General features: G+C 41.7%; 1 protein-coding gene across 2 annotated transcripts in view; it reads left to right on the forward strand.

Annotated features, from left to right (window-relative positions):
- The first annotated feature begins 1,065 nt into the window (after window positions 1–1,065).
- The window catches only part of acvr2aa (activin A receptor type 2Aa), a 37,918-nt gene continuing 25,480 nt past the window's right edge, over window positions 1,066–13,503 (forward strand). For both annotated transcript variants that reach the window (XM_042073835.1, XM_042073844.1), the window contains exons 1-2: window positions 1,066–2,410; window positions 12,262–12,472. In XM_042073835.1, the coding sequence (XP_041929769.1) occupies window positions 2,356–2,410; window positions 12,262–12,472 (266 nt within the window). In that variant the 5' untranslated portion in view covers window positions 1,066–2,355. The remainder of the gene's footprint in view (window positions 2,411–12,261; window positions 12,473–13,503) is intronic.

Here is a 13,503-nt window from a genome sequence, read left to right on the forward strand (position 1 = left end):
TTCAGTGTTTTACTTATTTGTGTATATATTTTAAAAAATACGCTGTTATTCTCAGTCCTGCATATAGCCCGTGAGTTTTTTTTTTTTTTTTGGGGGGGGGGGGGGGGGTCAGGTCAGAGCAACTGCCCCTCTAAGTCCTGTGCACGTCCCTGGGCCTATATATACTTAGCGTTTCGTTAGCTTGCCTCTGTGCTGTAGATTCAGGATGTAAACTGATCCTGCTTCGGTCGGCGGGTACGATACACTGAACTTGCAAGCGGTATATTCTTCCTATAGTACAGCGGGTAACCATGAAAATTGTGCACTTTCTGAAAGAAACAATTCCCCTTGATTTGAGGGCTTAACCGCTGTACTACTAGGCCTACAGGCAGTAGGGGCGGGCGAGAGAGCCTTCATTCGCCCTGTAATGAGTCATTTAACCATATACCGACTTACAAAGATGAGTAATTAACACGAAAACGTTGCCTGGTGTCCCTTTAAGTCATAGCCTAGGCTAGTGTTCTAAAATTGTCAAAATATAGTCTATTTTTTCATGCTACATGAGGTGAAGTTTAAATGGTCATACCATGAGAGCCTTCTATCTAGCTATCTATGAAGTTTTTTTTTCCTTGTCTCGTGTCTCACGAATGACTAAATGTCTATCATCATCCATTGAGTAAAGCGACTCGAAATGCAAAATGTAGTCTGTATTTTAGCTCAGGACATTTCATATCGTGTAGGCGTCCATCTGTTAATTCAAGATTTTGAAATTATGATTCCAACCCCTCGTAGCCCGCGGACTGTGATACTGTTTAATATGCAAACGTTAATATTTAACAGTAGGCGTTGGTGATGGGCGTCCTCATTTTCCGTACACTCTTTTTCCCTTCCCTCCATCTTGGGGGAGGGTCTTTCCATAAAGATTTCTATTGTAGCCATAGACAGACATAGATGCAAAACTTATAGGCGTATACCTACCTTTCCTTTAATTTGATACGTCTGCGTTTAATGCCAATCAACCACATGGGCTACGGAATCATGCAAAGTGGGAGGGCCAAAATAGAGGGCAGAGAAAAAAAACAAAAACATTCTTACTAGCTGCCATCTTGAATACTGTACTCACGTCGAGTGGGAGTCGGACTGTTTAGTCTTTAGTGGGCTACGGGGAAATATTCGGTGCTCCATGAGACCAACGACTTAGACGGCAGGCCAGCACGCTCTGTTGAAATACGTTTCGTAGCTTTAACGCAGTACAGCTTCTGCATTATTCTAGAATCCCCATGCTCTACCACATGTTTATTGGTAGGAGTCCCAGTGAAGTTATTTCTGAATCTTACTAGCATTAGCTTGCTGCTGATAGCTAGCTCGTGCTCAGCTAGCTCACTCCCCGGATCAGCGCCAAGTCGACGATTTTTTCCAGCTTTTACGGTCTTCAAGTTCACGTGGACTGTATATGCAAGATACAAAACTGAGTGCTTTGGATTATTTTAGAATACACTCTTGTGTATTATTTTTGGAAAGATGTATCTTTTGATAGTAGACTGGAATCGATGAGAATTTTGTCCGTGGGGCAGCTACCTAGCTGCAGTTGGATAAGCAGGGTTTGTGTTTTCACTATCAACTTTCCACTGGATTGACCGCGCGTGATTCGGGAAAGGTGGATTATTGGTGACATTAAATCCTTCGCATTTGTGCACTACCATTCATTTTTATAGATTTTCCCCTTTTTTGTTCCAAGTGACAGTCTTCTTTACAGTTTGCAAACAACCTATGCAGTACCTGAGAGCTGACTATGTAGCTATCCAAAAAGGATTGCATCTTTAGTTTAATGTTGCTTCCATAACAAGTTAGCTTGATAACGTTACGTGTCAAGACTGTTATTGTTATACTATAACTATATAAGTATTTAAGTTTGCTGTGGAATTAAATAATCGGTAGTTTCCCAAAGGAATCTCAGTATGGAGGAAACCTCCCGTCAGTCAACCAATTCTGTTTATTTGGGATAGCATGTTTGTGGGGGAACTTCGCCCGAGCAATACTTAGCCTACTATACTTGTTGTTGTTGATGGTTCACCAACATCCGAAATACCTGGACGCTTCAAACCACAAGTAGCTACCATGTGCAAATATGTCTCATGAGAGTTCTTGTCATTTACGAGTAATTAGGAACTGGACAATCGAGTTTACCCTGGACACTACAGAATGTTCATTGGAATATTGGCCTTTTCTCTGTCATTAAGAGTGATTATATCGGTGACTGCTAAATTATAAAAAGGGGTGACAAAAGACACTCTTTGTCTTAGAATTTCGGAAGTCGTCGGTGTAACCTGGGACTAATCTGAAAAAAGAAAGGAATTGCGGCTACCCAGTGCGAAAATGGGACCAGCAACAAAACTGGCGTTTGGTGTATTTCTCATCTCTTGCTCCTCAGGTTGGTATTGTAGAATTCTCATTTAAATACCTGTTTCTGGTGAATGCATGGCAAAATGTATCATTTATTACCTGTCATAAATGTTTGCAAGCATGCCTGTTTGTGCAGGCTATTGCGTGACATAATATTGTATATTAATTCCCGGGGGGTAGTTACTCGTGCTAGGCGGGAACACGATCGAATATATTGGTTTCTTCAACAACAACAAAATCTAGAACCCTGATGGGTTTCACCTTTTACTACCAACAAAACATCTTATGCTGTTGAAAGTTAGTTTTTTTTGTTTTAGCAGGATATTTAATAGCAAAGCCAAATGTGTGCCAGTGGTACAGTCAACGTGTGGCATCTGTAATGTTTCTGGTTGGTGATATCTGTTCATCCCTGCGTGGTGTATCAGAGTCATACGCACCATGAGCCAAAATCATCCCAGGTGCCTTGTTTTTCTAAAACACTAGGCACTCTGGCATATCTTCATTAAACAAATCATTGTTGTACAGTAGTGTACTGTCCGCTTGGACAGTCTGATGCCATCAGATGCCGGCTCTCAACAGAAGTGCCTCCCATCCGATAAAACTGGAACTACAAAGCCGAGGGATTTGCATAACAGAAGACGGATAAAGTAATCATCATATCTGCATTCAGACCTGTCCTCTTTTTCCCCAAACAGATATTTTATTGTTGTTAGCAACAGTATTCGGATCTTTCCATTTTATCATGTGTGCCTACATGCAAAATCCTTAAATGAAATAGCCTGTAGTGCCACCGCAGTACAGCGGAATACTACTGACGCTCTGCTGGACCTATTTTTAGCTATGTCTTACTCTTGCTTTGTTAAACGCACGTCTAACCCAGAGCATGAATTTAATTGCATTATACAGTTAATGTTGCACTATGATGCAGCATTATTTAAAAATAATTAAAACTGATAATTTATCAGCATTAACTAGTAGATAACCTGAGCACTCACCAGTGTGTATGGCTTAGGCTGTGTCAAAGGTGTGCTCAAATTGTCATCCTAGCCAGCACCTCAATACTTGCAGCAGTTCAATAATATATTTGAGTGCATATAGAGCGCAGAGGTTTACTTTAAGGATGAAGATCAATTTGCCCAAGTAATGTTGATGCTTTATGATTCAATAATGTTTTTTCAATTAACTGAATCCAAATGTAGGCCTGAATCTTAGCTCTGACTTTGTTTTAATTCATGTACTATGATGTTAGGTCATGTGGCATGATGATGCTGAAATCAACTGTAGAGGATAGATTCCCTTCAGTTGGCGACAAATCCAGAGGGAATGTAACAAACATGTAACTGTGACACTAAACCACATATCAGTTGTCTCTTTGCCCTCAAGTTTGACTTGGCCACGACATAATCCTCTATGCTTTTATTTTGACAAGGCTTTTAATGCCATTTTTCTGTGGCCCAGCGTGAAATAACAGCACACACGACAAACAGGACACAGACACAAGATAGCCAGTCATTAATAACCCAGATATGCCCTAAAGCTGTGCCTGGGCCTGTCAATGTTGAAATGGTTCAATGGATTGTTGTTCGCCTGGTTTAGAATGAAGCACTGCTATTTGCATGCAGCATTTCAGAGTATGCTTAATCCCTTTGAGAGTGAATAAATCTCATCAGATTGTTGTGAAGCTAGTGCTGAAAAAACAGTGCCAATGTTTTCAAATGTTAGGCCACATCTGTTAAGTCACACTTATTGTCTACCTTCATCCACACAGTCCTAACGAATATAGTACACTTGTTCTTTGGGACGAGGTAGTTTGCTTGTTCAATGCAATGTTCCATACTCTTGAATCAAACAGAAGTGTTTTTTTTTTTTTTTAGTACATTAGCTAGGAATTCTCATGATTTGCACCTCTCATACTCATAGCCTACCTGCTTATCATATGCACTGTCCTTTGGATGGACAGTCTTGACTGTAGGGTGAGGAATTGTGTCTAAATTCTGAGGTATTTTGTAATATTCAATTACACACACAGTGAGTGTGTTGTGAGAATGTATGGTAAGTCATCTAAAGGCGTTTGAGGTCATTACAAGCAGGGGCGTCGGACTAGGGGTAAAACCACTACATTATAGGGGCCCAAGGGGGGAGAGGGCCCTTGAAAAGTCTGGAATATATTTTATTTTACCTGGGTTGAGGAACATGGGGGCCCATCAGGACTGCCTATGCAGGGGCCCAGGATCTTGTGCTACGCCCCTGATTACAAGTAACTGTTAGAAACACTGAGAATAAGTAAAACACTGGATGGAGTTTCCCCATTGACTTATTAGTGCAGTTAATTTCAGTCATGATGTCCAGTTGGCCATTTGTGTGCTAACACTGCTCAAATAAGCTACACAAATGATGCAAGTCTAAGGCCTATGACTCAAAGTTATTGTAGCTGCATGGATTATGGAGTGCTGATTTTAATATTGATTTGCCTGGCTATCGTTTTCATTTTTAGTGTATAAATACTGGAAGTTATCGTTATAACCACCATGAGACTCCTGTGTACTAACATCAGTGGATGTATCACTTTAACACATTTATAGGCCTACATTAAGATAAAATCATGGCCGATACCTGTGTATGTGGAATATAAGATAACTATGTGCATGTTTGTTAGAATAGTCTGTCCAATACACTGAAACAAGAAGTTACTACCCCAGAAATATGACGACCCTGTATCTAGTTTCTCCACCAGGCTGGCCCATGGTTCAAGTGATGGTGCTGGGGGCAGGTGGGGGAGTACAGAATTGTCCCACAGCATACACAAATCCAGACAGATTAGCAGGGCACCATTAGAGAGCGACACCACTTCTGCGGCAAATCCCCAAAACAAAGATTTTTATGTTGGGGATAATACACATTTACCCCCCAAATCCCCTCTTACACAATCGCACTGCACACATTCTGATGGGCAATTTGGTAAGCCTTATGCATTTGTATACCCTTTCACTGCAAAAGGATTACGAGGGTTCTCATCTCCTGGAGAGTGCGTTGAAGGCTGTCAGAAATACTTTAAACTCAGTAAAGTAGCTTTTTATGGTGTAACTTGTAAAGTGTAGAACTGACCGCCTTAACACTCAGATGCCATTGACCTGATGCAATGCATAATTGATAAAAGAAACCACCGCTTGGGGTGTTTTTTTAGCAGAACATGTCCAACTAGTCCTACTGTTATGAAGCGTTGTGACCTACACTGATCTGTTTTGATGTTACTGTCAAGCGGCAGTCATATCTTGCATTTGCTAGTTTGTTTTGCTGTAAGTTTCAGGGTCTTCTATAAACCGTGCCACTGTTTGTAATCTACACATTTCACGCTTATCTCTCTGAGGGAACCCCAGTTTTTTGTGCTACAGTGACAATAAAAATGTGATCATCCTACAATTATGATTGTGATGAGAGTGGGAAAAAAAAAAAAAACATGGGTTTGGCAGCCGATGGCCCAATTCCACATAGAGATCATTGAATAAAGTGCTGTGTGCATAAATTGAAAATAGCCTCTACCCTGCACACTGATGAATGCTCTGGAAGTGTGAGGAGCATTAGCCTATAACCTACCCTCAGACGAGTGTAATGCTTTTCTGCCATACAAAACATGCAGTTTCACCTCAGTTCAGCTTGAAAAGCTGGCTCAAGATGATTTTATGTGAGTGTTGTACTTTTTTTTCTTAACTTGTTGTTTTTCTCATGGTGTTCCTTTACTTAGATGCAATCAGCATGACTAGCGACATGATTCTTTAATGGCATTCTGACTGATGTCTCTCCACTGTTGTATCAGATGTCTAACTGGCCCTCAGTTTGAAGGTTACACTCTGTGTTATTCAACATTTTGTTTTGTTATCTACGCCAGGGAATTCTTTACATAGAAAGACTGTCCCTCTTGACCAGCCACTGACGGTGACTAATTTGTAAACACCCAATGACTCTTATTCTCCATTCTGTAAATGGCAAAGACTGGACATAAAGGCTTACATGAAATTTTGGTCCAGGATCCATGTTATGACCTTGCAGCATCAACAGCTATGCACCACTGTCAGTGAGTGTAATGGGAGAGAACAGTCAGTTTGTTTGTTGGATTTAGGGGGAAAAAGAATTATGTGGTCAGTTTCCTCTTGTACCTGAACCAGTTAACCCAGCCAAGTCTATGTTCCTATTGTAGAATCTGAAGTCTTCCACAGACATTGGTAGGCCTATCCTCCTCTACCCTTTCAGACACAAAGACCAGTCTCATTTTGTAGGCTTTTGAACAAGTAGACGCAGAAGCAAAGTCTGAGCCTTTAAGTCCAGACAGGGATTTTGTCCCCCTCTGTTTTCTCAATGAGGGAAATCAACAGAGCATAGGGCTACCCCTCAGAAAAATAGTGACCACAGCTTGTGTCCCGACCCCTCACGCTCTCTCTGTCTTATTCCATTGAGAATCTATGAGCACACCGTCACATCACTCTCTAAAAGTGAATTGGTTGCAGGGCATGAGGTTGGGGAGGTGGAGACGAAGGGTTCAAATCAGCTTGTAAAGGATTTGGATCGTAGTGCGTCAAAAGTGCTTCAACTCTATCTTGCACTCCAAACCACATTCATATTTGCTTTGGTTTGCGTGGTTTTGCATTCCATTGTGTCTTCCCCTGAGCGAAAAGATTTTTGTTACTCAATGAATATAATAGTACTGTTGTTCCAAATTAATAGACTTTGTAAGGTTGTTTTATTTGTACAAACAGATTAGATGAAATACTCCAAGCAATCGTGTCAGAGCCATGTTAAGATGAGGTCTGTTTGTGTCCGTTGAGAATTTAGAACATGGTTACAGCTGGAAGTGGAGTTTTAATCTGGAATCAAATTGGGCTCTGCCTGCCCAGTCTGTCTCCAGTTTATAGCCAGGACTGTTGTGACCGTCTGTAATATCAGGATGACACTGCCCACCGGACTTTTGCTATGTTGCTTTTCTGTTATGAATGCTATGTTTAATAGTTCTAATACAAACAATAAGGATTTAAATATAAATAGTAATTTATCACCTTTTGTCTGCAAGGAGCTATGGAAACATCTGCATGAAATTTTATAACATACGAGATTCCCATAAATGAAATCCTATTCAAGATGTATTATGCTATGTTAGTGGATGTCACCTCGTTCAATGATCCCTTGGCCAAGCATGAGTGCCACAATGGCCTTTATTTTATTTCTGCATGACATTTGTGTTGCTGAAAGAGGAGAACTGATGAATTTCCTACTGCTGTGGCTAGTTGCCTTCGTGGGTTAATTGGCCATATTGTTTTCAATTGATTTACGTCAAAAGGGATTTTGTGATCTAAAAAGAAAACAGTCCTCTCAGGACCTATGTAGCTAAGACATTGTAATCAAGCGAGCCAGCGTTTTTTTTTTTTTTCTTCTTTCTTCAGGATCTTTCCTTTTCTCTCTCCCTGCACTACCTAATCAGTTACCTGTGTTGTGTTTGAGTGACATCCTGGAAACTCAAACCTGTTCCTGGGTTCGTCTACGTTTTCTGATTGGTTAATGACTGAGGCGCACTTCTCTTCATCGCTGCCCAATAACCCAGACCTCTGAAGTTCGTTTTATGCTTTTGTGTACAAACAAACAACAACAAAAAAACATGCCACACAAACGTATCTCTGCGTGTGTATTGACTGTGCAGCAGCTGGGATATGATTTGGCTTATCAGCAAGGGGAAAAAGACAGACAGCTGTCCATTTGAGCAGTTTATCATCAGACGTTTGGCAACATGCATGATGTTTGCTGCCATGCCATTAGGCTAAGTCAATATCAGAGGCTCATCTCAGTGAGGAATGCCAGACATTTGCCTCATCACTTCAGGGCTTCTGACCTATGAATCACACCTCAGGGTTATCCTCCCCTTACGATGAAGATATGATCTGCGGTATGTTGGGCTATTAGTGATAAACCCCAGTTTGCATTGCCCGTTGTTCAGTGGGTCAGCCTGAGGGCGGTTTGTGTGTATAAGCGTGGCATACCCTGAATTTCAGAGAGGAGAAAAATGACATTCTATCCTGGTAGGGATCACTGGAGGTGATCTAAACAAAAGTGCCTGTAAATGTTGTGCTAGTACAATATGAAATGTAGCCATGTAACCCCCCCCCCTCCACTTGCAGACTTCAGACTTTCTTGATGGGTGGTGTTCTGAGGGTTGTTTTTGCTATGATTTATTAAGCATCGTTCATGAAGCTTTGTATGCATTGAAATGTTCAACTCAGTCCCAAAACAACCAGTAGTTCTGAGTAAAGGCATACTGGCAAAAACAGACAGCCCACCCCCTTGACTATGACTAAGTGGCCCAATTGGAGATGCTCTGTTGCAGAGTATATTATGACAGCTTCACAAGTCATCCCTTTGAAAGGCTGTGCCTTATTTATACATGAGCTTCAGCATTCGCACAAAGATCTTTTCGTGAAAGGATAAGTGGTGGCCACAAAAATGTAACATGAGCAGTGCCTCTCGTATAGAGATTGCAGCGAAGCTTTTCTCACTCTTTTGTGTGTGTTTGTCCGTATTGCTTGATTAATTAATCTTGATCGCTTACAATATGTTGCCACCAGCCATGTGTGACAGCAGACTTGATTACCACAAATTCTGTGTGACTGAAAAAAGATTTTGTAACCGTCTCATTTCTTTGATGACAGACCTATTGTAGTATGCTAGGAAAAGGTTTAAATATTAACCTTGATTGCTCCCATTACTAATCGGGACTTTGTTGGTGACTTCACATGTATAAAATATGCAGGCCTAGGTCCTACTCTGCTTGTCTTATTCACATTTGAAAAGGCTAAATAGAGGGTTTCAATTGAGTCCATCTGAAATCATATCACACCATTATTAAGAAAACATAATTTGGTAAATAAATGAATACGTTGTTTCCTTTATTAATTAATCAGTTAATAAACTGTGATGTCTGTCTGTAATTGGGAACATCAAGAACATAGCTGTAGGTTAGTGGCTGTAGCTGCTGAGTTCTTTACTGTGTTTGTCGGGGACTAGGACCACATCTTAGCCTGTGGTACCTAATGTGACCTTGCCACCTCCACCAGGCTCAGTGGTTGCTCCTTAAGCATCCCTTGCGCTTGGAATAACGACTCTCTCCCCTCCTCGCGTAGACCTTGGGTTAAGATTCACTTAGCCCTGCCCTTGCCAGCATGGCAGCCTCAGTGCCAGTCCGCATAGATTGCCTTCAGCGCTGCAGGCTGAAGGTCTCTCTGGGTTCAGGGTTCGACCCCGAGCAACACATGAGTGACAGCTCGGAAGGAGAGGGATAGTTATTTCACGTAAAATGCGGGAGGAGGAGGGGGGAAGTTGGGGGTGGGGTGTTTGTTTGATCTCAGCTGTTGGCCCAGTTTCGGAGGCGGAGTAGCGGGAGCGGGGTCGGCACACATCTTCGGGAGCCGCTCCACTCCTTGGTGCGGTTGTGACAGTAATTCCAGCAGATTCCCTGTAATCCTAATAATGGCGACTTGTGTCTCTGCAGATAATCCCTCTGGATTTATTCCTACCAAGGGGCAATTAGCAAATTAATTCTTCCCAAAATAATTGACATAGTACACACTCCCATTGACTTGATTGCACCATTTGGTTTTTAATGAGCCATTTTGCCATCATTTTTTAAGAGGGCGCCGTTCAGTGGTGTTTGAATGAAGTGGCCACTTCGAACTGCCCTTGACCGTATTTCTCATCAGGGAAAGATTAGGTAACAACCACAATAGGTTAACAAAATGCAGAAATAAAAACAAAGATTTCACTGTTTAGTGCCCACAGCAAGTCCCTGATTTAGGCTATGTTCTGTTTCCTCTGCTGTGCACTTGTAGTTTGATATTGGCCTAATGCTATATTAGGCAATCATTTTAAATAAGGCACAATAGAATATATTATATGATATTGAATATGAAATGACCTACCCTCTGTATTAATTTGCTGTTGGTAATTTCGTCAAGCGCATCCTAATAATAGTATGAGCAACCAATATGATTGCTAATAGATATCAAAAATGGAAGGAAAAGGCTTGGTATTGAAGGTATTTTTTATATTCTAGCAAAACAGGGTGAGTAGAACACTCACAAAACAATTACATGGATTTGATCCGAAATGTGTTCTGCATCCCCACCTTTATCTGTGGAAGAGTCCGTGTAGTGCAAATTACAAGGCCTTCTCTAGATATCTTCCAAGCAAACAGCTTATCTTGTGCAGGTCTCTTAGGCGAAGTTGCAGCCCCCTCCACCCACCACTCGACCTGTGTGACCAGTTTCCAGATCACAGCCTTAGGACTTTCTGTCTATTGCCACTGAAGGACCAGATCATTCATGTTGTTATTCATATTACGAGCGGTTGTGTACTTTTCTTCAGGTTGTCAAGAATGGGCTTTATCTGGAATGTTTCAAATGATGAGGTGTGCTTTTCTCAGTGTGCTTTATTGGTCTTGGTCATATAAATGATGCCTCATCTAAAGGGTGCAATAAGCACACTAAAGCACAGAGGAAAATACTTGACTAACAATGATATCTTTCAAACAATGTACCGCAAGGTACTTAGCATTCTTTCCACCGCTGTTGTTTGCTTGTGGTAAGCACAGTAGGTGATTGTCTAAACCATTGTCCACCCACGTCATCGGTTTTTATTACATGCTTGGGTGCTAACCACAGTTTTTGACCAAATATGCTGAAATTTGATGCTTTTCCTTTCTCTTATCTTTCCTGGAAAATAAACATGTGGTTATGTCACACAACTTTGATAACCCCCTAATTTCAAGATAACAAGAATAGGCAAAAATGTGTCTGCTATCTCCTCATCTCAGAAATGTGTCTGCTATCTCCTCATCTCAGAATTGTTGTACTTTACAGAAGGGGGAAGTGGTGCTTGTAGAGCCATATTTGACAGCCTGAGCTGCACTTTTGCACATTGAGCTTTATGGAACCACAGAACAAGCAACTACCAAGGCTTGACCAGAGAGGGCCCCAAAAACGTGCACAAATGCAGTCGATAGGTTGTTAGGAATTTTCAACACCCACACAGACAGATTTTGAGCCTGTTGCTCTTGCAGACCAAAGGCACAGTGTGATTGCCCATCTTCGTGACTTGTGGCACAATGGTGGGGCCATTTGTATCTGTGTTCTTATCTGTATGTTTTAGCATAAGGTAAAGAGGAAGTCGTGTGCATGAGGTCACTTATCTCTCTCTGATGGCTTCCTTAACCTCTTTGATGTTTTCAGGATGTCCTGCTCGCAGCTAAAGCAATAATGCTGCTCGCAGCTAAAGCGATAATGCCGCTAGCTTTAAACATACCTCTGCTGCCACAGGAGCAAGCTAAAAAGCTCACCTCATGAGCGGCATTCTGATGCCACCAGATTTGATTTGGCTAATCAAGAGATTGAATTTCTATCCCGCAGAAGGAGGCCCGTGCTGAGTCCACAGGGAGAGGTCTCGCTCCCCACAAGCACTGCTTGGTTTTATGCTAATGTAAAGTAACATGAGCTTAGCCAGTGGTCACATCACCAGCTGGCAGAGGGTTTTGACACGGAGCCCTGTAGCGTGACGGAATCTAATATTGGGGCCAGAGATGTGAGAACGGTAGCAGATTACTCAAAACACGCTAGCAGGTGTCGTGTGTGTGATATCAGAGTCAGAGGCCTGTGGTGTGTTACTTGTTAAATACGATCTTTACATCCAATGGCTTTCATGTAAAATATTCGCTCGCCTCGAAGTCCTTGCTGGTCTGTTCCGTGAAGGCTTTGCACGCCACAGGCATCCAATGTCCTTCATTTCCTTCTGTATAAAGATGACTCATGGAGTCCCTCTCCCTTCCCATTATGCCCCTTTCAACTCTAGGTGCCATCCTTGGACGTTCGGAGACGCAGGAATGTATGCATTACAGCTACCATCCCAATGCCGAGAGCCGCAGTAACAGGACGGTGGTGAAGCAGTGTGTGGGGGAGAAGGACAAGCGGGTGCACTGCTACGCTACCTGGAAGAACATCTCGGGCACAGTGGAGCTCTACAAACAAGGCTGCTGGCTGGATGACATTAGCTGCTACGACAGGTAATCCTCAGTACATTATAGTCTCCATCTCTGAAAGCTATAGCAAGAACGTGGGCGTTTTTGCACCTTTTGAAGGCAGGAGGAAATAAAATGGGAAAACAGAAAGGCATTGCTGAAAATATACTGAAAAGCTATGACAAGACTATGATAATCTGTTATTAACACCGGTAATAAAAGACCTCATGTTGTGTTACATGATGTAATGATTAAGCCATAGGCTACTAAGTGGTCTGCTGTACAGTGGGTTGCCATAGTGAAATTCAGAGGAGATATATTCACCAGTGTTTGCACTGCACACAAATACATCACCTCGCACACACACTGATGTGAATCCTAGAGGCTATAGGCAGATAAGTGCCCATGTACTGTAATAAACCACATGATGAGGTTGGCTCAGTTTATATGTTCACTTGTGTGTGTATTTATTCTTTAAGCTGTTTCCCATACTGAAGCTAAACACTGGGTAACCTTTTCCTCAAAAGGTTATTATCTATGAAAGGGTCCATTATATGTGAGATCTGTGCTTGTGTACACGCATCGTCACCTTCCCTGGCAGTCCTGCTGAATCACGTTGCCTGTTTGATTTAAGAAAGTATGTGAGTAAACAAACACACACCCTGTTTGTGTCAATGAGTGCAGCCTGTTTGGTATGGTATACATTTACAAAGGGGAGTTTGTGTGATTTGTACATAACTTTTATAGATGTAACTCCATTACATCTATAAAAGTGGGGCAGAGCAAAAATTAGATGTCATGCTGTAACCTTTGCTGTTGAAGAGCCCTAAAAACTTGCTAAGTATGTTTGCATATTTGCAGTGCATTGTTGAATAAGTAATGACCACAGTTCATAGAAAAAGACTGAGTGGCCTATAACCTTTCAGCTGTTTTGCTCTGTCCTTGGTATGAAAGTCAGCATACTTTTGTGTTACACATTGCAGTTTAGCAGTTTTTTTTTTTGTACATTTTTATACATGGGAGCATGTTGCTCTTTGCGTTGACCCCTGCTATAGGCTAGTGATCCATCTCTGTTT

The sequence above is a fragment of the Alosa sapidissima genome, chromosome 2 (genome assembly GCF_018492685.1).
Source record: "Alosa sapidissima isolate fAloSap1 chromosome 2, fAloSap1.pri, whole genome shotgun sequence".
NCBI classification, from domain to species: Eukaryota; Metazoa; Chordata; class Actinopteri; order Clupeiformes; family Clupeidae; genus Alosa; species Alosa sapidissima.